Source organism: Zonotrichia albicollis, chromosome 27 (assembly GCF_047830755.1).
Source record: "Zonotrichia albicollis isolate bZonAlb1 chromosome 27, bZonAlb1.hap1, whole genome shotgun sequence".
NCBI classification, from domain to species: Eukaryota; Metazoa; Chordata; class Aves; order Passeriformes; family Passerellidae; genus Zonotrichia; species Zonotrichia albicollis.
Genome location: NC_133845.1, coordinates 75213 through 98218, shown reverse-complemented (window position 1 = coordinate 98218; position 23006 = coordinate 75213). Strand labels below are relative to the sequence as shown.

The window sequence follows — 23006 nt, the reverse complement described above, 5'->3', positions numbered from 1 at the left end:
TTTTTTCATTTAACTCTGCTGAGTGAAAAACATGCTGGTGTCCTTATAGAGATTCATGGGGTCTGCATTGGATGCAACAACCTTTGGAGAGAAGCCTCAAGAAAAGGAGGCTCACAATAAAATGAGCTATGTCCATGAGAGGACATCCTTTTTCTGCACAGACCCTCCACATGGCAGCTGTTTTTTCCAGGGTTGAATGCTCCACAGTCTCGTCTCCTCAAGACTAGAAGACGCCGCATGGCATCTGGTTGCAGTGCCAAGTTAGCTGCTTCTTTGACAATGAGAATTTCTGCAAGGGACCAGAGGACCACTGCAGATCCTGCTGGGGCTGTGTCCTCATGTCTTTCATTAAATCATCCTGACTTCTGCCTTGCTGGCTGTTTGTGCTGCAGAAGACATTGTGTGTGCTGTGGTTCTGGTGGTTGGAAAGAGTCTTTTAAAGATGCTTTAAAAATCACCAGCAAAGGAGTTGGCAAAAGCAGGTTTAATGTAAAAGTGAAAGCAGGGCAAAGTTCAGTGGCAAGGTTCACTCTGCTGTGGCCTAGATGGTTAAAGCACACAGGGTAAAAGCAGGCTACACCCAATCTTATCTTCATGGATGCTGGGGGAGAAGGGCCAAAAAAGTAAGGATAGGAATGGGTAAGTGGAGTCACAGAGTTGAGTCAACCCCCCCTGCTCAGCTAGGCCCTGGACTTCACCAGTGGTTTATGCATAAAGGTTTGCCAGCAAACCTAACAGCACTTAATTGATAGCTTAAGTTAAACAATTTAACAAAAGATTCGTACGGAATTTACCATAATGGTAACTAAGTATTTCAGATTGCAAACAAGGTCCCACTTTGAGCAGTGCCTGGGGCACTGGAGCAGTAAAAATGCACAGTTGCAATGAAATGAAATACTGCGTAAGTACATAAATGCCGAATGTGTTCTGATTTGCTGGGGTTACATTACACATGTATTCAACTAACTTACACATGTATTCAAAGGTATAGCTTTATTTTTAATATATTTACTGTATTGCTTTTGTTAAGCCAAGAAGTTTAATCTGTGACAACACAGATAATTAATCATATTGCTGAGCTCACAGCAAATATCCAGATTTCATTAGTTCTTGTCCACATTTAAAGGTCAAGCCTTTTTGTATATACTATTAATTGTATATACAGTTATTTTGTATATACTGTTATTTATTTCCCGTTGGAGAGAGGCAAATTATAAATATTATATATTCTATACTGTAATGCAAAAATATTACTGTAAAATGGCTCATTTAAGGTTTCTGACACCGTTCTGACTTTTAAATTCCTAGCAGGCTCTGGGATTTTTTTCCAGTATGTGTGTCCAAAATTCAGTCTTTAAATGTCTTGGCACGGCAGCTGCCCCGCCCGCGCGTGCGCCACCCGAGGGGCGGAGACTCAGGTCACGTAAGGGGCGGGCGCGCGGGGCCAGCTCCAACATGGCTGCCTACCTGCAGTGGCGCCGGTTCGTCTTTTTTGACAGAGAGACGGTGAGGGAGCCCTCGGGGCCGGATGGAGCCGGTGCGAAGCCTTTCGCGTTGCCCCCGGGCATCGCGGTCTGCGACTCGGGCCGGGGAAGCCTCGTGTTCGGAGATATCCTGTGCGGGGCCGGGCGCTGTGGCCTGCGCGGCGCTCGGTCGAGCCGAGGCTGCGTGGCAGGCGAGTCCTGCGCTGTCTACCGCGGGCCGGAGGGTGCTCCGGCCTTGGGAATGCCGCAGCTTTCCGCTGACGGCTGTGCTTTGTTTAAACAAAAACCCCAAAGCGCCGCTGGATGTGTTGGTGCTCCGGGATTGCTCTGCAGAAGTATTTGCTGTAACTCTACCAGGAGTCCGCAAAAGGCATGCAGATTCTTATACGATTGGAGGTGTGGGGTTTTCTTTTTTTTTTTTTTTTTTTTTTTTTTGGTCCCTTTATGTGCCTTAACTGTGATCTAAATATGGAAGGTCAGATTTGGTTTTTGCCTCGCTCCCTTCAACTCAGCAGTTTCCAAGCTTACAAGCTAAGGGTGACACATCTGTACCAGCTGAAGCAGCACAGTATCCTGGTTTCTATTGGTGAGGATGAGGAGGGTATAAATCCTTTGGTAAGTTAAATGACGAAGAGAGGAAATCGCATTTGTAATACGGTTCTTTCTTAAAGACTATTGTGATCATCTCAGTAGCCCTTTCTTACCCTGAGTAGCTTCTTCATTCTGGGTCCTATAACGTTTTGATGCCAGGTCATGGCCTACTAATACCCCATGTTTTGCTTATGCCAGATCATCGTTGTTTGTAGGTGAAAGTCTGGAATCTGGAGAAACGAGATGGTGGTAACCCTCTTTGCACACGAATTTTTCCAGCAATACCAGGTAACAAGCCCACGGTTGTATCCTGCCTGACTGTCCACGAGAATCTTAATTTCATGGCTATCGGTAAGTAAAGCTGAACTATAATAGCTTAGGGAAAATGTTACAGTCCTTACTGAGAGGTAGTGAGCATGAATAGAAAATACAAAAACCACCATAGAAGATCCTGATGATCTTTTTTCTCACTCCATTGTTACATTATCCTCACAGAGATACTGTGTATCTTGTGCTACCCTAGAGCTCAAGAGCTAAATGCGTAAATTTAGCCTAAGTTTATATTTTAAACTAATAACTTTGATACTTAGAAGCATGTATTTTTAGTTGATGGCCTCTTTTCCCTGCCAGTTGGTAAGGCTACGTATTTATTGAACTTAGTACCAAATTTAGCTTCTGTTGGTACAGGAAAAAATGCAAGTCTTGTGATACCTAATGTTACAGAGATACTTTTTCAAGCTTATTATACAAACCTTTTTTCAAAGAAAAAAAGCAAATTTCCCTTTTTGGATTTGACTGTTCCTTGGTAAGGTTTCTTGCTTAACTCTTCTGACAGAATAAGAGCAGTAATGTTGTGAGATTCCAAGTGCTCTCAGCTGACTTGGTCCCTACAGTGAAATCAAAAAAGCTTTCCCAGTGTGTACGGTGGCTTTCAAGCCTGGAACAACTTACAAGACTGGGGCTGTTGGCAAACGATGAAAACTGTGTGTTTTACTGTAGAAAAATCTCCCTCTGGTCTTTTTTACAGTGTGTAGGATATTTTGAATAAGCAAGGAACTTGAAATTATAGTTGTAGTTGCAGTATGGGAAGGCCATTTGTAAAACAAAATACAGACAAACAAAATTAATCTGCATGTGAAGTTTGTGTGTGGAAAGCAAGTTAACCCTTGCTGATCAGTGCTATCCTATGTGCAGTTGTGTGGCAGCTCTGAACTGTAACTGGAGCAGTGGGAAGTGATTTGGCAAAGACTGACTTGACATGAGAACCTGTGGCAATTCCATTGCTTTATACCATGCTAGTGAGCATGGTGTTGTTGCTGACTGGAGCTTCCCTAACTTATGCTGGATAAAATTTCAGGTGTGTTGTATAAGTAATAGTTCAGTCTGTCTGCTTCACCAGGTTTTGCAGATGGGAGTGTTGTACTTACTAAAGGAGACATCACCCGAGATCGGCATAGTAAGACCCAGATCCTACATGAAGGCAGTTACCCCATTACTGGCCTCGCTTTTCGACAGTCTGGCAAAACAACACATCTATTTGTGGTGACCACAGAGAACATCCAGGTGAGAACTAGTTGAAAAAATGTTATTCTGACTGGCAAATTCTCGTGGTTTCAGAGTCTAGTTCAGAGTGATCTCCAAACCCTCGAGTTTCCTCTGTAGTCTTATATGCTTTCAGTGAAAGACTATCCTCACCTGGAGCTGGACACTCATGGTTGTGGATTGCGCTGTTCATCTCTCAGTGACCCCTCCCAGGATCTCCAGTTCATTGTGGCAGGAAATGAATGTGTGTACCTTTACCAACCAGACGAACGTGGCCCCTGCTTTGCCTTCGAGGGACAAAAGCTGATTGTTCACTGGTATCGGGGGTACCTCATCATTGTCTCCAAGGACCGAAAGACTTCCCCAAAGTAGGGCTCTTTGAAACAGATAAGTTCTTTTTGCTCATGCAGCTTCATGCTTTTTCTCCTTCTCCTTCTTCCCTGTGAAGCTTTGCTGTTGGGGGCAGATTGCCACTCTGTTGGATATTGAGGTTCATTCCGACCCATATATTGATTAATTTCCATTATGAGAGCAGCACAGTTAAATGTGCTGAATGAGGGGAATTTTTTCCAGTCCTATGAATTTCTCAGTGTAACAGGATGATGGAATTTGTGTATAAATACATGGTGGTTTCCCTCAGGATCCACTTAGTTTAATTGCCTGAATGAACTCTGTTTGTCTTGCTTTCTATACATCCCTAGTTTGAAAAGGTATCAAGATTTCAGGTTATGTTCTTCTTGTTTTCTAAAAGTTTATTCTGCACTCCAGGTCAGAATTTGCTGGGAACGAGGCACAGAATTCAGACAAACAAGTCCTGAATATCTATGACTTGTGCAACAAATTCATTGCATACAGCTCAATCTTTGATGACATAGTGGATGTCTTGGCAGAGTGGGGATCTCTCTATGTACTGACCAGAGATGGGAAGATCCATGTACTGCAGGAGAAGGATACACAAACCAAACTCGAGGCATGTAAATTTGTTTTCTTATTAATCTCTGCCTTATGTCTGTAAGATTGTACTGGCTCTGTAGACTGAAAAATTGAACCATTCAGGTAAGTGAATTACAGAACAAGTGACCGAATAGCTTTCCAGTATAGCCAGTGTTATAAGACAATTGGTATGTAAAGGCCCAAGCGCATGTATGCACTAAGATGAAGAAACAACTTGTTTTCCACGTGTGTTTGAACTTGTTTGGTGGGGGGGTATTTCTCTTGTACTGCTCTTACCATGTATTTAACAGATGCTGTTCAGAAAGAACTTATTTGAAATGGCCATTAACCTGGCCAAGAGCCACCACTTGGACAGCGATGGTTTGTCAGAGATTTTCCGTCAGTATGGTGATCATCTCTATAACAAGGGAAACCATGATGGAGCCATTCAGCAGTATATTCGGTAGGTGGGGATCCTATGGAGCTGTGATGTTGTAGTACAGGTAGCAGCATCATAGGCCTTGATTTCCGTTTCAGCACAGGAATTAAAACAGTCCAAAACAAAAAAAAAGTATGACTTGAGGTGAAAATTCTCCCCATCCAGAGAAAGATGTCAGTGAGACTAAAAGTCTTTGAACAAGTTGCTTGAAAATATCTTTGTACACCTTAGGATAAAGTTCTTCCCTTTGATCATATTTTAACATGAATAATGTAGGCCTACTGGGATGGAGTGGGGCCTAGTGTGGCCTATCATTATAAAGAAGGGATCACTCTGTGCAAGATAGATGATGGAATTTGGCCATGTTTGGCAGTCTTCTTGAAAAGTACTCAAACAGTTTAATGTCAGTTTTAAAACATCCTGGGTTTTTTAAAACTAGAACTCAGAGCAGCCTTGTTTTGGGGCTTACTGAAAACTTAATGTTCAGTTTTTAAAATGCCACAGAGTGGTAAATTATTGTGGAGCTGATGCTCCGGGGTCCCTGACATCCAGTGAGAGTCAGCACATCTTTTTACCTTGACTTGCTTTAACTGTCACAGTAACTGTGACTAAACTGCTCTATATTTAGAGCATGAGCATTTAAAGCTGACTTTGAGTTATGTGACTGAAATGAAGGAAAATGTAGCTTTTGTTCCAGTTTGCTGTGCTCAGAGCCTAATCTGTCTTCTCACTGCCACCTTTAAGGGAAGATTAACTCCTTGTATGCTGTCATGGTTGTCCCGATCAAGGCCTTTGTATCAGTGTGTGTGCAGTGGGGTGGTCTTACACCATAACTAGTTGTTGCTTCTGATGCATAGCTGAGTAGTCCCAAGAGGGTTAGTACCTGCTGAAGTTAAGGTTTCTCTGTGTTCTGTTGTTAATTTCTCCATTTATTTTGATTTCATGAGTATACAATATCTTGTAACTCTTCCCCTCACAGAACTATAGGGAAGCTGGAACCATCTTATGTTATTCGGAAATTCCTGGATGCTCAGCGTATCCACAACCTTACTGCTTATCTACAGATGCTCCATCTGCAGTCCCTGGCCAATGCAGACCACACTACACTTCTGCTGAATTGCTATACCAAACTCAAAGACAGCTCCAAACTGGAAGAGTTCATTAAGGTATTGGGTAGACGGAATCATGCTACATTTTTATGTCATCATAATAATTAAAAAGGAGTTGTGGTGAAATTGTAAATTTCTTCCTCTATGACTGTTAAGAGAGAGAATAATGAATTTACCACTCAGTACCCTGGTCTTTGCTCCTTTATTTCCAAGCTCTTGCTTACTTTCTCAGTTTGGTTGGTTTGCCATCTGGGTCTGGAGTGTGCTTGCTTCTGTCAGTGCAACTGGCAAGCAAATGAGAAGTGGTTAGACTCCTTCCTTTCTGCATGGGGGATTTTTCTCTTGCATGAGAGGTACAATCTCTTGCATGATTGTCCCTGCTCATGTTTTCCTCCTCTGACATAAATGATTACTGCTTCTGGACTGTTAGAATTTTTCTGAGGGACCATCTCTTTGCTTTTGTTCTTGGAGACGAGTGAGAGTGAGGTCCACTTTGATGTGGAAACGGCTATCAAGGTACTTCGCCAAGCTGGCTACTACTCCCATGCCGTGTACCTGGCAGAGAAGCATGAGCATCATGAATGGTACCTCAAAATCCAGTTAGAGGACATCAAGGTGAGGAGACATAACTGCACATGTGTTCTTACTGGGGAGAATACCAATTCCCTAGCCTCCTCTTTAGTGAGAATATAATTTCACTGTCCTCTTTGCTGAGGATAGCATGCTGATGAGAATAGCAGCAACAATACTTGCTGTTGGTGTGTTGCCTTTCTGCTTTTGCTTGTGTGTTAGACTAAATGGGGAAATCAGAAGATCTTGTTTTCTTTCTGATGTGGCTTTTTACAGTGCCCTTTAAGAAGAGAACTGTAAGAAGAGTACTTAGTTGGGGATTCATCTAAATGTTTCCCCCAGGCTGTATCCAGTCTTTCTCCCTGAGGAGGAAAATGAGCAGGAATGGTGAACTAGGTGATAATTCAGAGCAAATGGGATTTGTGGCATACTCACAGCATGTCTTCAATGCTTTCTGTCCTAAGCTCAAAGTAGAGAGCAGAGGCCAGTGTCCTGTGATTGTTTTGTTGTCTGTCTTCACAGAACTACCAAGAGGCTTTGCACTACATTGGAAAACTGCCCTTTGAACAGGCAGAGAGTAACATGAAGCGATATGGTAAAATCCTGATGCACCATGTTCCTAAGGAGACCACTGAATTGCTGAAGATCCTTTGCACTGATTACCGTCCCTCGGGAGGTAATGAAGGCCCTGGGATGCTAGAAGGAAAAAAGGTAGGGTTTGTGTTGATTGAGAGTTGTTGCTCTCCAGTAGTAACTTTGCAGTGAGTGCTTCTGCATACCTTGTGTTGCCATCCTGATGTTTTAGGTATAATTATACTTAATAAACTCTGAAGAATTATAACTTAATAAACTCTGAGAATTATAACTTAATAAACTCTGCTCAGATGAGACCCCACCTGGAATACTGTGTCTAGCTCTGGAACCCTTAGCACAGAAGAGACATGGACCTTTTGGAGCGGGTCCAGAGGAGGGCTATAAAAATGGCCAGAGGGATGGAACACACCTGCTCTGAGAAGAAAGGCTGAGTGAGCTGGGGTTGCCCAGTCTGGATAAGGGAAGGCTTCACGGAGACCTCATTGCAGCCTTTCAGTACTCAGTTTATAGGAAGGATGAGGACAAACTTTTTTACAGGGCCTCTTCTGATGCTACAAAAGGTAATAATTTTAAAGTAAAAGAGAGCAGATTTAGACTAGATAGTAGGAAGGAACTTTTTATAAAGAGGTTGGTGAAACAGGTTGCCCAGAGAATTGGTAGATGGCCCCATCCCTGGAAACACTCAGATCAGGTTGGATGTGGACCTGAGCAACTTGGTGAAATGGAAGACATCTCAGCTCTTTGCAGGGGTATTGGACTAGATGACCTTTAAAGTTCCCTTCACACCGAAACTATTCAATGATTCCATGAGAAGCCCCATTCTGATGTACTGGTAGTCCTGGAGGCAGGGGACCTCTTGAAGTTATTGCTCAGGATTGATCCTTGATGTTGTCAGCATCCTGTATTGTGCTGTATCTGTCCTGTCTGAGACTCTGGAAACAAACATTTCTCATGGAAGGAAGGAAGCACTAGTGTGGCTTAGACTGATGTGGGTGCTTGTCTTTTTCTGACTGTTTTACAGGCTAATTCAGAGGAGTTCATCCCAGTCTTTGCAAACAATTCCCGAGAACTGAAAGCTTTTCTGGAGCACATGACTGAGGTGCAGGCTGACTCTCCACAGGGTGTCTATGACACTTTACTGGAACTTCGACTGCAGAACTGGGCACATGAGCAAGATGAGCAGGTTTGAGCTCCCTCCAGCATTGTATTTTGAGGGGAAAGATTTGGTGTCTGTGAGTCATATTTGCATTCCTGCAATGCCCTTTCCAGCTGGGCATTGACAACATGAGGCAATACATATGCTGTGCTGGACAAATAGCACAGAAATGGGAAAGCAGCCTTGTATCTGGGAGACTATTCCCTTCAGGATGGCTGAACTTGTTTTGTTTGTATGTCATTTAAGGACAGATTCCAGACAATACAGCCTCTGAGCAGCTGGCTTGCCCACAAAAGTATCTTTACTTGCTTGCCTGGATCTGTGAGGATGTTGGCTGTTTGGGCAAAGAAAATCATGTCCTGTTTGCTTAAAAGGTTTAAAGAGCAAGTGCCAAAACTGACCTGCATGAAAGACCTCCAAATTGTCAGGTCGTAGTGCAAAATAGTGTGTATGTGGGTGTGCCTGGGTTCCTCTTCTTGACCTCTCCCCCTTCTTTGTAGATCAAGGAGAAGTTGCACAATGAAGCCCTCACCCTCCTGAAGAGCGGAAGGTTCAAAACAGTCTTTGATAAGGCCTTGGTCTTATGTCAGATGCACAATTTCAAGGATGGTGTTCTCTACCTCTATGAACAGGGCAAACTGTGAGTGTTACTCTTGTCTTTAGAATCTTGTCCTTCCCCTCTTGCCCCACTGCAGCAATTTCTGAACCATAAATGTCTGTACCATTAACGGTAGTGACCTCTTTAGCATCTCAAGACGGGCATGGTAGATGATTACTCTGCAGAAATACCTCACTGTTGAAGCAAGGTAGTTACATAGAGTGAAAAAAACCCTTGTCTTTGGCTTCTGTGTGAGTCTGGGGATTGCATGGCTGGGTGAAAAGCTGAGGTCCCTGTAAAACCTCAAAGGGCAAGATGGATTGTTGCAGCTGATGAGTCTTTCTCCCATAGTTTCCAACAGATCATGCACTACCACATGCAGAATGAGCAGTACAAGAAGGTGATTGAGGTGTGCGAGTTGTATGGTGACCAAGAGGCTTGTCTCTGGGAACAGGCTCTTAGCTACTTTGCACGGAAGGAGGAGAACTGCAAAGAGTATATTGCTGCAGTGCTGAAACACATAGAGAACAAGAATCTTATGCCTCCGCTGCTTGGTAATGACATATGACATTCAACCCTCAACCTCCTCTGCTAGGAACCCCAACCCAAGCAAAAACTAGAAACACAAACCACGAAAGACTCCAACCCAGACTTGTTTGTAGTGCTTTCTGTAGATCAGACATTAGAAGAATCAATGAAATTGGAGCCTACCATTTGAAGTAATAAGCTCCATAGGGAAAAACAATGTCAGTCACAGCTCCTTAGGGAGAAAGATCTACAGTATCAGTGAGCTGTCTCATACATGATTTCTGTCTGTCAGTGTGGGGCAGTGCAGGGTGTGCTGAAACTCCTGTTGAGCCTTGGTGGAGAAGTAAAATCCAATCCACTACTATATCCTTCCTTTGTCCCTTTTGGTCTGAGTTATCCAGACGTGCTCCCAGTCACCCATTTCTGGAAGAGATCAAATTGAAAGAGAATCTTTAGGTGAGCTCTTCCAATTCCATGAGAATGCCAGCTGTCTTTGCCTGTAAGTGGCCTGTCCCAGGAAAGCAGTCTGCCCTGGCAGTACAAGCATAGCTGCAGTTTCTGTGCTTGTGTTTAAACTAACATCTCAGTTGCTCTCAGTTGTGCAGACGCTGGCTCATAACTCCACAGCCACCCTGTCTGTGATTAAGGATTATCTTGTCAACAAGCTGCAGAAGCAAAGCCGCCAGATAGAGCAGGATGAGCAGAGAATTCAGAAATACCGAGAAGAAACTATGAGGATCCGTCTGGAAATTGAAGAGCTAAAAGCAAGGTACAGGAATGTGTGCTGTCTTGTCTAGTCCTATTCAAGGACAGAACTGCTGGGTTTTTTTTAGTAAGGTGAAGTGTAGTTTGTCTTTCTCACACTTCTCCATCTTGTCACTCAGTCCCAAGATTTTTCAGAAGACCAAGTGTAGCATTTGCACCAGTGCATTGGAGCTCCCTTCAGTCCACTTCCTCTGCGGTCATTCCTTTCACCAGCACTGCTTTGAAAGCTACTCTGAGAGTGATTCAGAATGTCCTACTTGCATGCCAGAAAATCGCAAAGTGATGGACATGATCCGAGCCCAGGAGCAGAAGAGAGATCTGCATGACCAGTTTCAGCATCAGGTAGGCTAACATTGTCTGTCTTACCAAGTTGAAATAAATAAGAGTTTAGATTCATTTATGGACCTGTAAATGGAGGCTGGTAGAGACAGGTAAGGCTTGAGAGTATTTTGTAAACAAGGTTATATTAACTGGATAATGAGGCATTAGACCCTAGGGTGACTGCATTGTGTAAAGGGCACATAGAGTCATTGTTGGCTCTGTGAAGGTGAAAGAGAGAATCTGTCCTCACCTGACCCTTGAGACCTATTGGTCAGTGTGACAGCTGGTCTACAGGTTGTATAGAACTAATTAGGGAGAAAGGAAGAAGAACAGTGTGAATTGGAACGGGGACAGCACCAAAATGTGGCATCTACCTTGTGTTCCTCAAGGATTAATTAAGTTTTGAGTGTAAGAATGGGACATTAGTAATACATGTGGGAACTAGAGCAGTTGAGGCACTCACCTTCCTGCTTAATTCAGTTGCTCGTTACCTCGGTGCATGGCTCAGAAGTGGCATTGAAACAGGAGCTGGAATAGCCAGCATCAGAAAATCTAGCAGGTGCTTCTGCTACACCCAGCCCTTGTGTGGACTGAGCAAAGAGCTGCCCTGTTCAACAGTCTACTAAACCAGAGGCTTCTAAATGCAGAGGGAGAAAGGAAGGAGGCTAGAAGCAAGACGCTCTGAAGGCTTTTGCTGATGCTGCTGCTTTCTGTCTGGCAGCTCAAGTGTTCAAATGATGGCTTCTCAGTCGTTGCTGACTACTTTGGTCGCGGCGTCTTCAATAAGCTCACCCTGATCACGGACTTGCCCTCGGGAAAGACCGCTACAACGATCGAGGCTGGCCTGCAGCGGGAGCTGCTTATCCACACCAAGCGCAGTACCTGACTCCAGGCCCTGTCCGCACGCCCTCTCGTGTTGTACGGGGTCCCCTCTGTGTCCTCGGCCCCCTGTATTTGGCTTCCCCCCTTGGCTCCCAATAAAGCAGCGTGGCCGGACAGTGCCGCAGCGCGGCCCTCAGTGACCGGCCCGGCCGGGCGGCGCTCCGGGCGCGCGGGGAGAGGGGCGGGGCCTCTGGGCGGGCGGGGGCGGGGCTGTTCACGTGGTAGGGCTGCGGGGGCGAGGCCACCGGTCACGTGGGGGGAGGGGGCGGGGCGGCGCGGCGGCGCGGGCCGGAGGTCATGGCGGAGCCAGGGGCGGCCGCCGTGGGCCTGGGGCGAGCGGGATGTGGCGGGGCGACCGACGGAGCGGGCGCTGGCCCGTTGCTGCCGCGGGAAGAGAACGGCGTGGATGGCAGAGCGATCCGCGTGGGCACCCGCCGGAGCCAGGTAGGCAGCGGCAGGATTGCGGTGCGGGGAGTGCCCGCCGCCGGGGCACCCTGCGGGCGTCGCGGGATCTGCGTGCTTCTCGGGGCTGAGGAGCAGCCTCAGCTTCCTGAGTTCGCGCGTTTCCACTCCTGCTGTGGAATTCCGGGAAGAAGTTTGGAAAGCCCTTCCTTCGGAACCCAGGGACGATCAGCTCTGTTAGCACTGTCGTGGTGCACGGGCCGGGGGCGACGGCGCGGGTCTCTCCAGGATCTGGCTGGGACCAACTTGCAGAGTCTGTGCAGCTCTTGTAGGGAAAACACCCCAATAACTGATGCTTGCAGCCCGCTCAAAGGCCAGGGAAGGGACGTATACAGAGATAGAGAAGGTATCTGTTGCCAGCGGGCTACAGTAGGGAGGAGCAGCCTCGCAAAGAGATAAGCGACCCTCAGGCCTTTGCACTGAGATAATCTCGTTCCTTTTGGTCGCACGTTCTAGGAAGAATTCCGTGTTGTCACAAAGGCATTTTACGTAGACATCAGGACAAGGGAGATAGCCGTGCATATATACTATCTCATGTAATAACCTGAGGCTTTTGGGGCACTTTACAAAGGGAAGCAGCTACATACATTCATTGCACTTGTAGGGAACTGCAGTCCTGAGAAGGACGTTAATGACCAAAGGGTCTTGAGCCCTTCGGTGGGAGAAAAGCTGAAACTCATCTGTAGTTGATTGAGTCAGCTGCCACTTGCATGTGCAGAAACATGATACACTAATGATTGTATTTTACTTGCTCCTGGTTTTCTTGTGCAATGGAATGTTCTTCATACAGTTTACTGCTTTGAGATTTGTTTCTTGCGGTACATGATGATGTAAGCTGTTAATTTTGTGTGTGTGTGTGTGTGTTTGTAGAAACTCTAACTAGGTCTTTGTTCTTATAGAGGATAAGTAACTTATATTTGACACTAACTGTGGATTTTTCCACCAGCTCAGTGAAATCCTACTGGCTTCTCCCAAAGCTTGCAGTATTGGTAAAATTCATACTCTTAGAGAAAGCGGGAGGCTTTAACCCTAACCTCAACCACAGTCCAGTGTGCAATATGACTTGTTCTCTCATTGCTGAGCAACAGAATAATGGTTTTGTATACAATTTCTGCCCACCTGTTGATGAGCGGTCATCATTTAGCAGTTGTGTTCCCCACAGGTGAAACCAAGAAGTGAAAGCATGAGAATTGTGATGTGTAGGTTTCTGTTGTAATCACTCTCCCTAACTCGATACATTTATTGCAGTGTTTCATCAGTGGTTGCACCACAGTAATGCTGGAGATGGGGAGATGTTGTGGCACTGTAGTCAATAAAATAAGTTCTTCAGTGAAGTGTTCTGGTCATGATAGGAGTTCACACAGTTCAAGGAGTTTGTACCTATGAGCAATTTAACTTGAGGCAACCTATTTCTAATGCTTTTGATTTAGAGAGAATGCACTGGTCATGCATGCCTGGCTGTGGGAGAGTGGCTCCTTAGCTACTGTATGGACAATGTGCTCTTTCTTTAGGACTTTGTTTTCTGCTTCCTTGTAGCTGGCCCGGATTCAGACCGATAGTGTAGTTACGATGCTCCGTGAGCTATACCCTGACCTCCACTTTGAGATTGGTAAGTTTTTTTTTGGATGTTGCCCTGCGGTAGATGGCAAGGAGAAGGAGCCAGCGGGTTATCTTTGTGTGCAAGAGTCAGGAGGAGGAGGTCTGTCTAAATTTATCTGAGGGTGCCATCTGAATTCAGTTCAGTTGTGTGGCTGGGCAACTGCTGCTGCTTGTTTCTTCTAGGGAGATAGCTGGATTTCATAAGTCCTTGATGATTTAAGTGCTGAGTATGTGATGGATATGGTGTTGTGTTGCTACATTTGCAAACTTTGTATTGTTTTGGCTGCGCCCTCCTGAGCATTAGGGGCATTTTCTGGTCTGGGGCTCAAGGCTTTCAGCAGGAATAACAGGAGCTCAGCCATGCACTGAAGGGAGCTGCTTTACATGTGTTCACTGGCACTCCAGAGACAGACTATGGCAGTTTCCACTGGGTCAGCTCTTCCCCAAACCTGCCCTCTTTCACCTTGCTTCTGTTTCTGAGGACAGTGAAAGTCTCAATTTCACTTGTCTTAAGTGCAATATACTTCTAGAAGTGAGCTGCTCTTGTATTGAGCTTGAGTCAGTGTTCACACAGTAGTGTGTGACTTCTGGTGGCACTCTGCATAGATATTTTCAGCCTAAGCCCAGTGCTTTTATCAAGCCTCACAGTTTACCTGTACTGTCTCTGAGCAGTGGCCATGTCAACAACTGGGGACAAGATCTTGGATACAGCACTTTCCAAGGTAAAGGATTTTCCTTTATTCAAGAACTAATTGTATTTATGTTATATTGGCTGTTGCTTCTTTTGTGATTTATGTTTTTCCATTCATGTGTAGATTGGAGAGAAGAGCCTCTTCACCAAGGAGTTGGAAAATGCACTTGAAAGAAATGAGTAAGGACTTACTGTTTTGTCTTTCTCCTTAGCATTTGGTGCTCTTTGGAAATATTTGGCTTGCTGCATAGGTGATCTACTTTCCTTCAGTCCTGGTACATCTCAGGCTGAAAAAAGTAATCCTTTGATAAGTCAAAAGGATTTTTCCCCCCCTTTTTTTCTCTCTACCCTGGGCTCAGTCCATGTATTTTGAAGTGGAGCTATTGTGTCACTTGGTCTGCCCCAGTTAGGCTTTCTTCTGTTATTTGTGTATTATATGCTGCAATACACAGGGAGGATGTGATCTCACATGATTAATACTTATGAATATATTTTTAAAAAAATACTTTTCTTACTGGTGATAATGTATTGCAAAACAGATTTATTGTCATCCTACAAATGTTAAAATTTATTAACTTATGCAAGCTAAATGTGCAGGAGAATTTGACATGGGCAAATTGTGCTGTGTTCTGTGCACCTTGTCTCTACAAAAAACCTTACTTCTGATGCCTGAGCAAAGAGAGACTAGTGCTGGTTTCATGGGTTTGAGGTGTTGGGGGAGTTTTGTTGTTATTTAATCTCTCTTTCTTTTCAATATTCTGAGGAGGTTTCAGTGGTGCCTTAGTTGAAGCATGTTTAAAAACAAAGGTATTCTTCTGCATCTCTGCCACATAGTTACATCATACTGCATTTTCAGTGAAGTTGGTGAAAAGTTATTGGAGACTCAAGTGTTTACAACTGTGCTTGGTTCCTGTGTGACAAAACAGGTTGCCTGTAGTTTGGCTTGTTGTTACTTAAAGTTTGACACATGATGCCAAGCCACATACTGATGCATTTTGGTACAGTGTGTCTCTGTATGAACATCTCCAGTGTCTTTCCCTCATTCAATCAGATTGTTTTGTCACTGGCTAAGGGGAAAAGAGAGAGAAAGGTGAAGTAGCCTTTTAGGAGTAACACAAAAACTGTATAGTAATCCTGGCTATGGAATCCTGAAATTCCTTTCCCTTTTCCAAATTAATTCCCAGAGTAGGTTCAAACTTTTCTGCAGGTGACCTGAAGGCCACTGGTAGATCCCCACGAGCTCCACCATCTGTTCTCTGATTTCTATCATCTGATTTTTAGGGTTGACCTTGTGGTTCACTCCCTGAAGGACCTGCCAACTTCTCTTCCTCCTGGCTTTACGATCGGTGCTGTCTGCAAGTAAGTGTGGACATGAGACTTGATTCTCTTGAGAGTCTTGCATTTTATAGTGTTGGTAAAGGAGAGCAAAGGCAGTGTAGGTCCTGTGGTTGGTCTCCAAACCGGTAGAAGCTCTAGTGGAACTCCAGGGCTGCCCTAGTGTTCCTTAGCTGGCAGGTGTGCTGAAAATTCTTGCTTGTACAGTGATGATGAAGTATTTTGGAGCCAGAGGTAGTTCTTCCAGGAAATGATAGAACTGTTGACCTTACCAGCCTTCCCTTAAATGATGTGTCAGGCATTCTGCACTTGCATTATTTTGCAGAAGGGAAAATCCACTTGACGCTGTTGTCTTTCATCCCAAGAACTGCGGAAAAACACTGAACCTCCTTCCTGAAAAGAGGTGAGTGGGAGAAGAAGGGGAACACAGGTGTAAAAATAGAAGGGGTCAGTTGGTTGATATTTTCCATTGGCAAGTCAGTCAGCTCATTGCTTTATCCTGTAGTGGTTTTTACTTGTGAGCATTCCACAGACATTAACTTGGACCCACTTGCTAGAAAAAGTAACACTGTCTCACAGGAGTGAGGTTCATCTCTCAAGCCACCCTTGAGTGGCAATGCTTTCTCAAGTTAGCACCTTTCTTGCCATGATCTCTCAAGTGAATTTCTGCTCCTTGGTGTTCCGCTTACTGCTAGGGAATGCATACAAGGCAGACAGGCTGTCTGGTGCAGAATTTTGGCTTTCATGGACCTGAACTGTGCTTCAGTTCTCACTCAGCCTCTTCTGATTTCTTTCTTGTTTTTGGCATCACTTTCTTGTGGTTTCTCCATTTTTAATGACCTGTCTTTCAGTAGAGATTATTGGAATCCTTTGTCTGAGACAGATGAGTGGAATTACTCAGATTAAGGTATCTATTAGAAAGACACTTTTTTTATATGAAAGTGAAAGAAATAAACTAGCCATGACACAAAGATTTGTGTTTCTGTGCATTTGGATAGCAGGAAAATCACATCTGGCTTAGGTTTCAGGTTTCCAGAAGAAAGAAGCAGAAGGGCACATACTGATTTCTTCAGTCTCATGACCAGAGACAGGACTCAAGGAAACTGCATGAAGCTGAATCAGGGGAGGTTTAGGTTGAATATTGAGAAAAGGTTCATCACCCAGAGAATGGTTCAGCACTGGGACAGGTTCCTCAGGGAAGTGGTCACAGCGCCAAGCCTGACAGAGGTCACAGAGTATTTGGACAACTCTCTTGGGCACATGGTGGGATTCTTGGGGTGTGCTGCACAGGGGTAGGAGTTGGAACTCAGTGATCCTGATGGGTTCCTTCCAAATCAGCATATAATATGATTCTATGAAAAGAAGTGAACAGCATATATCTCGAGAAAGGAAATGCCCACACTTGCAGTTTTCTGTGGTTTCCAGTTATATACTCAAAGGTCCTCTGCTTAATGCATTTCTCTCTTTGATGAAGTTCCTCTATTTTAGTCACTTCATCACTTAGTTGTCATTTTGGGGCAGTGGAGTCTTTTTTCTGTGAAAAATACTGTCTTTCAATGATGTTTCATCAGTCCTTGACAGTGGCTAGGGACTGCTCATCAGAAGCATATCCTGTAAATTGGCTCCTTGGGAGTTGCTTCAGACGTGCTTTGTGCTAAACTTCACAGAGTGGTTTTCTTTCTTCTAGGGAGATACAAATCATTGACTGGTTTTTTGATCTTCATTTCAACTAAAAAAAAAAAAAAAAGGTTACCATTTGTTTCCTTGAATCTTCTGTCATATATGTGGCTGGAGGTAACTGTTAGGAGTGTTCTGGATTTCAGTGAGTATATTTTTCCCTGCAGTGTGATTGGAACCAGTTCACTTCGGAGAGCAGCTCAGCTCAAGAAGAAGTTCCCTCATTTAGAATTCAGGGATATTGTATCCTTTCCTGGAAAGCCGCAGGAGCTGGGTAAAGCTGCAAGCAGGAAAGTACAACTTTGTGTAAAATCTAGATTCGAGGCTGATTTGTGCGACTTGACTTCAAAGAACAAACTCCTTCTTCAACGGCTGTTCTCCACTACCCTGTTCTGAGGGGGATGTAGCTCTGTAGCCATTCTGTCCTCTGCTTCTCTTGAGGCTGTGAAGAAGCAGCCAGCCTTGATCTAGCTGGGGGTTCAGCATAGAGATGAATGGTATGTTTTGCAGTGTTTGAAAAACTGCATGATGGTGCCTCCCATGTGTTTGTCACAGGCACGTGACCAAATGTTGCTGGGTTTCCAGTAACCCTGGATGCTGTTTGGACCACTCATTCTGTTAAGGGTGGCTGACCTGCTAAGCAAAGGCATTGTTACTTCAGTCCTAGGAGCAGAGTTCTTTGCAGTGCAGGAGTTGGGTGCTAATAGTGTACTTCAATGGTGTACGTATCTTTGTAGAATCAGCGCTTGAATTAATATTCCATAACACTTGGCAGAATTCTATTTTAAGAAACAATTGTGCATATTTAACACTTTCATGATGGTACTGACATTCTCATTTGGAGACTGTTGGATTCTGTACAGTCTGTAAAGACTCAGTTGGTTGTAGGACTGTTTTCTGGCTGCTTCTATGCTTGCTTAATCACTTCTACAGAGAGGAAACTTAAATACCCGTTTAAAGAAGCTAGATGAGAAGGAAGACTTCAGTGCCATCATCCTGGCTGCTGCTGGGCTGAAGAGAATGGGCTGGGAAAATCGCATTGGCCAGGTGAGGTGCAGCAAAGCAGAAAATACCATTCTCTGATGAAATACCAACTGTTTGCCTTTCAGACCTTGTGGTTGTCCTATCCAAGATAGGCATGCAATCTCCTGACTCCGTTGCCATGTTAGCTTTGATTTGAGGCACTTCTGGAAGGAGTGGTTGGGTTTTTTGGTTGGTAGCTTTTTTTTTTCATGTGGAAATTTTTCATGTTCAACTTTGCACGGTTCAGTAACAGTTTGTAATCTGGTTGTCTCATAGCACTTCACAGCACTTGTGTCTAGCAACGCAGCAGTGTGCAACGCTGAGATTTTAGTGATTAGCTAATTCACAAAGTGTTCTACTTCAGTTGATGTAAAGTGCATTATCTCACTTTTGTGGTGGAAACACTGAGGCACGGGAAGGGAGAGGTGACATTTCTTTGGTCTGACATGAAATCAGTTCATATTAGAGACAGGAATCTGGCTATCTGGCTCTTGTTTTCTATATTGTGAATAGTGCAACTTGAATTAACTCTTGATTTTACTTTCTTCCAGCTCCTAGGCCCTGAAGATTGTCTGTATGCTGTTGGACAGGTACTTTACAACTTTTGTTTCTTAAAGGGCACTGAAAGCCAGCAGCAATATGATATGAGTAGTTAACTGTGATGAAGACTTCTCATGTCTTGGTTTTCAGAAAAGTACTTTGATCTCTTTTCTTGGCTGTTAAACTGTTTGAGGCACAACTTGATAGGAGACTGGAAGTCTGCTCTTCTACCCAGTGTGTTAGGGGCTGGTGCCTATCAGTAATAGAAAAAAACAGTAAATGGGAAAGGTAAATCCGTGCACAGCTACAGCGGGGAAACACGGCAGATATGGGGCAGGTTCTGGCAGGGTCAGTATGACGCTGCATCAGGATAACTGTGCAAAGCCACTGCAGTGTCTTTGGTCTGTGATGCTCCCTCCTTTGTGCATGGTGTCCTGACTCCTGCAGGGTGGAGCTGAAACACCTGTCTTGGAGCACATTCTTAGTGCTCCTGTTTTTGGGTGGGCAGACTGTTCCAGTGCATGCTGGCTGCGTGGCTGAGGTTATGCAGCTAGTATCAAACTTGCTAAACTACAGCTGGTGATCTCTTAGTGATTGCAAGTGACAAATCTGCACATTCAGTCTGAAAAAGTGATTTTGATCATGCATTTGTCAAGTACCTGCAGAGTTCTAGAATGGTTTGAGGTGGCAGCATGATCTTTTAACACTTGCCTGAATAAGTCCTGATCCTCTGTTTATAGCAGCTACTGTAGGATGACCCTGCACCCAGCAGAGCGTATCATAATTAATTTCTGTGAACATTGTTTTTCCCTTAGTGAAAAGGGTCTGAGCCTCTGAGTTCTGTTTCATGATCAATGCTGATGTATGTAGTTGAAGAATTAGATTTTGTTGTGCGTTTCTTCTTCTAGGGTGCCTTAGCAGTGGAAGTTCGTGCCAAAGACCAAGAGATACTGAATATGGTATCTGCCCTACATGATGCAGACACTGTGTTGTGCTGCATTGCTGAGAGAGCCTTTATGAAGCATTTGGTAGGTCTGGCACCCTTCCTCTGCCTGCAGCAGTAAATACTGATCTGCTAGTTGACTTGATGCCATAATATGGGAAATCTGTTACACTTCTATAAAACTGCAGAATACTTCTGAATCGAAAAGGGCCAGAAGAGTGATGGGCAGGGTTGTGTGCAGCCTAAACTTTTCAGAGGCCTCTGCTTTGAATGTGTTGGGTAGGAGCCTCAGTGTCAGCTGCTTTGTGTTTTAGGAGGGTGGATGTAGCGTCCCTGTTGCTGTCAACACCCTGCTGAAGGATGGCCAGGTGAGGAGTACATTGTATTTTTCATTTATTATTTCTGAAAAGCACCAAGTGTGTGCATGTTTCCGTATCTTTTCCTGAAGCTAATTTCAGCAGGTAGATACCTTTTATACTATATATACTGGTATACTGTATAGCCAGTTAGGGCAGTCTCCTGACTTGAACCTTCTGTGTTTGTGTCCAGAGCAGGAGTACAACCATGGGTCTGGCTACTGAAGCTGTCTTTCAGAAAATTCCCTTATAATATATACCAGATTCCCCCCTCCACCCCTCTGCTTATTTCCTACTGTCCTGAGGTCAGAAAGTATTGCTTTTGACCCTACCAAACCTATTTTTATACAGTGGAATGTGATTAAGGAGGTGGGAAACTAGAAAAAAACTTCAGCCTTTCCTTGAGAAGTCACATTTTCCCTAACAGGGATTACTTTTCTTTATACTTGTATTGTACTGCTATTCATGCTGATCCCACTGCATGACAAAAGCCCTTCCCAATGACGACGGACTTAGCTTTGTATATTGGGTGGGTTTTTTTAAAGAGGGGGTAGTTGGCTGCCTGTTTGTTTGTTAATGTGGTAGTAATCCATTCTATATATTTTTCCAAGTTGTATTTGACAGGAGCAGTCTACAGCTTGGATGGATCTGATAGCCTGAAGGAGACCATGCAGACTGGTGTTAGTTATCCCCATCAGGTATGTGAATCATGTGGCTTCAAAATTCAAACCTGAAGCTAAATGACAAAAACTGGGCCTTTAGAAATAGACTATATTTGGTCTGGTTTCTTTTAACCTGTAACAGCACACTGTTCTTGAGGCTCTTCAAACAGTTTTACCCTGTTTCATGGGTGTCTTAATTCCTTGCCCACTGTTTTCCTGCTGCCTTACTTTGAGGCATTTATATTTGCAGAATGAAGACGGACCGAATGACGATGTGCAGCATGTTGGCATCACAGCCAAGAACGTTCCTGGTCAGGCCCAGGAAGCTGCAGAGAACCTGGGTGTTGAACTAGCTAGTTTACTTCTGAGCAAGGGAGCAAAGCATATCCTTAGCGTGGCAAGGCAGCTCAATGATGCCCGCTGAACCTGCCGTGTTGCCATCAGGAGTGCTACAACTCTGCAGCTACATCATGATCCTCTGGAGGGATTTATTTCAACATTCACACCAGTCTTACCTGATGTTTGGGTGCAAAAAATCTGAAATATGAAGTTAACTTGAGTAGTTTCTGCTCTTCAGAGTTTTCACCCCTCTCCACATTTCTCTAAATTGTTAAGCATCTCTATGAAGTATTGTCAACAACTTTTGTAGCTAGAGAGCTGAAAGAAAAAAATAAAATAAAAGCCTTTAAGTGTTCAGTTCCATTTAGGAGCAAAGTGACCATTGGGTTATAATTGGATACACAACTGTGCTGGTACTAAAATGCTGTACTGTGCTGAGTGCTTTTGGGAGGCATTATTTGGGCCTTTTCACTCACTGGATCACTGAAGGCTCCCATTAGGTTCCTGATACCAAGTTCCTTATAGTAAAGTAGCAGAGATGCTACATTCATCCTTGGCCTTAGTGAAGGTAAATTGAGTTGTCGGGTAGATGCAGGTGATACACTAGGCAATTGGCTAGTATTAGATACTATGTATATGTATATTAGCTATACTAGCTGGATTGGCTACTATTAAATGAGGGGGCGGACAGCCATTTTGATTTCCCTTGTACGTTTGTCCACAAGTCATGAGAGCCAGTTAGCTAGACTTGCCGGTGAAGGGGGAGCTGAAGCAGAAGCCCGAATTCCAGATACTGTCGCTTCCTGCGCTTGGCTACTAGGTCAGCATCCTCTGAGCAGGGTTTGATTGTTACATTGCCTTGCAGAAACACTGTAACGGCACCGTGTTGGGGTGCTGTTTCGTAAATAATGCAGTTTTATAGTTTTATTTTCGAGGCAACGTCCACTGAATGTACCAGAGGTAGGTAAGAGTTAAAATAACGGGTCCTTATGGAGCAGCTCTCACGCTCAGTTTTTGACTGGTCCCGGGCCGCTTCTCTCCTCCCCGCCCCCCGCTGCCACAGCCGACCACGCCTCTCGTCCCCTTCCCTCCTCCGCGGATCGCAGCTCTCCCGGTGAGCAATGGGGTGGCCCTGAAAAGGGCCTTTGAGTTGGGCCGGGAGGGCCGGCCTGCCTAGTACTCCTGCGACTGCTGCCCACTGCCCCTCTTGCTGGTCTTCTTGGGCAGCAGAACGGCCTGAATGTTGGGCAGGACGCCGCCCTGCGCGATGGTAACACCGCCCAACAGCTTGTTGAGCTCCTCGTCGTTGCGCACCGCTAGTTGCAGGTGACGGGGAATGATGCGCGTCTTCTTGTTGTCGCGTGCCGCGTTGCCCGCGAGCTCCAGGATCTCAGCGGTAAGGTACTCGAGCACGGCCGCCAGATAGACGGGCGCACCAGCTCCCACCCGCTCCGCGTAGTGCCCGCGCCGCAGCAGTCGGTGAACGCGTCCTACCGGGAACTGCAGCCCAGCCCGGGACGAGCGAGACTTGGCCTTAGCACGGGCCTTACCGCCGCTCTTGCCACGGCCGGACATGGCGTCTCACTCCGCTGCTGAACCGATACGACTGGAGGTGGCGCGCCCGGCGTTTTTATAACCTCCCGCCAAGTAGAGTCCAGCTCATTGGACAGCGCCACCGCCCCTAGCTATTGGTGCGTTTGCCGAAAGAAGCTTTTTGCTGACTGGTCGCTTGTGTGATACCAGCGCGTTTGCTCTGAATGTGTTGGGCGGGGTCCGACCAATCAGCGAGCGAGGCGCCAAATTTAAACCACGCCGAGGTTATCCGTGGGGCCCTTTCGCCGGCCCAGCGAGATGCGCGGTGCTGGCC

The 23006-nt window shown here is 45.0% G+C and overlaps 3 protein-coding genes across 5 annotated transcripts; 2 read left to right on the top strand and 1 right to left on the bottom strand.

Annotated features, from left to right (window-relative positions):
- Window positions 1-1409: 1409 nt before the first annotated feature.
- VPS11 (VPS11 core subunit of CORVET and HOPS complexes) lies at window positions 1410-11626 on the top strand. Of its 2 annotated transcripts, XM_074559553.1 has the most exons (16): window positions 1410-1613; window positions 1955-2099; window positions 2291-2426; window positions 3475-3638; window positions 3738-3985; window positions 4386-4587; window positions 4862-5013; window positions 5969-6155; window positions 6570-6713; window positions 7191-7379; window positions 8284-8445; window positions 8919-9058; window positions 9368-9570; window positions 10142-10313; window positions 10429-10651; window positions 11352-11626. In XM_074559553.1, the coding sequence occupies exons 1-16, from the start codon at window positions 1456-1458 to the stop codon at window positions 11514-11516; spliced, it is 2790 nt and encodes a 929-aa protein (XP_074415654.1). In that variant the 5' UTR covers window positions 1410-1455; the 3' UTR covers window positions 11517-11626. The 2 variants fall into 2 exon arrangements, with proteins under 2 accessions (XP_074415654.1, XP_074415655.1); XM_074559554.1 differs by lacking the exons at window positions 1410-1613; window positions 1955-2099 and adding an exon at window positions 1842-1880.
- A 137-nt stretch (window positions 11627-11763) lies between these two features.
- On the top strand, window positions 11764-21502 carry HMBS (hydroxymethylbilane synthase). 2 transcript variants are annotated; one of them, XM_005494672.4, is made up of 13 exons: window positions 11766-11956; window positions 13511-13583; window positions 14246-14295; window positions 14389-14444; window positions 15546-15623; window positions 15925-16002; window positions 17444-17519; window positions 18210-18323; window positions 18851-18889; window positions 19748-19867; window positions 20097-20150; window positions 20750-20836; window positions 21051-21502. In XM_005494672.4, the coding sequence occupies exons 1-13, from the start codon at window positions 11810-11812 to the stop codon at window positions 21222-21224; spliced, it is 1146 nt and encodes a 381-aa protein (XP_005494729.1). In that variant the 5' UTR covers window positions 11766-11809; the 3' UTR covers window positions 21225-21502. The 2 variants fall into 2 exon arrangements, with proteins under 2 accessions (XP_014127963.1, XP_005494729.1); XM_014272488.3 differs by lacking the exon at window positions 19748-19867 and having other exon boundaries at window positions 11764-11956.
- Window positions 18462-22714, bottom strand: H2AX (H2A.X variant histone). Its single transcript, XM_074559563.1, has one exon. It carries the CDS (start codon window positions 22712-22714, stop codon window positions 22313-22315), a length of 402 nt encoding a protein of 133 aa, XP_074415664.1. The 3' UTR covers window positions 18462-22312.
- Between the last annotated feature and the right edge of the window lie 292 nt (window positions 22715-23006).

Excerpts from the sequence above, each read along its gene's own strand:
- HMBS (XM_005494672.4), top strand. The coding sequence starts at position 11,810 with ATGGCGGAGCCAGGGGCGGCCGCCGTGGGCCTGGGGCGAGCGGGATGT. Across the intron at positions 15,624-15,924 it reads ACGATCGGTGCTGTCTGCAA|AAGGGAAAATCCACTTGACG; the intron begins GTAAGTGTGGAC and ends ATTATTTTGCAG. Across the intron at positions 16,003-17,443 it reads AACCTCCTTCCTGAAAAGAG|TGTGATTGGAACCAGTTCAC; the intron begins GTGAGTGGGAGA and ends TTTTCCCTGCAG.
- VPS11 (XM_074559553.1), top strand. The coding sequence starts at position 1,456 with ATGGCTGCCTACCTGCAGTGGCGCCGGTTCGTCTTTTTTGACAGAGAG. Across the intron at positions 6,714-7,190 it reads TCCAGTTAGAGGACATCAAG|AACTACCAAGAGGCTTTGCA; the intron begins GTGAGGAGACAT and ends CTGTCTTCACAG. Across the intron at positions 7,380-8,283 it reads GGATGCTAGAAGGAAAAAAG|GCTAATTCAGAGGAGTTCAT; the intron begins GTAGGGTTTGTG and ends ACTGTTTTACAG.
- H2AX (XM_074559563.1), bottom strand. The coding sequence starts at position 22,714 with ATGTCCGGCCGTGGCAAGAGCGGCGGTAAGGCCCGTGCTAAGGCCAAG.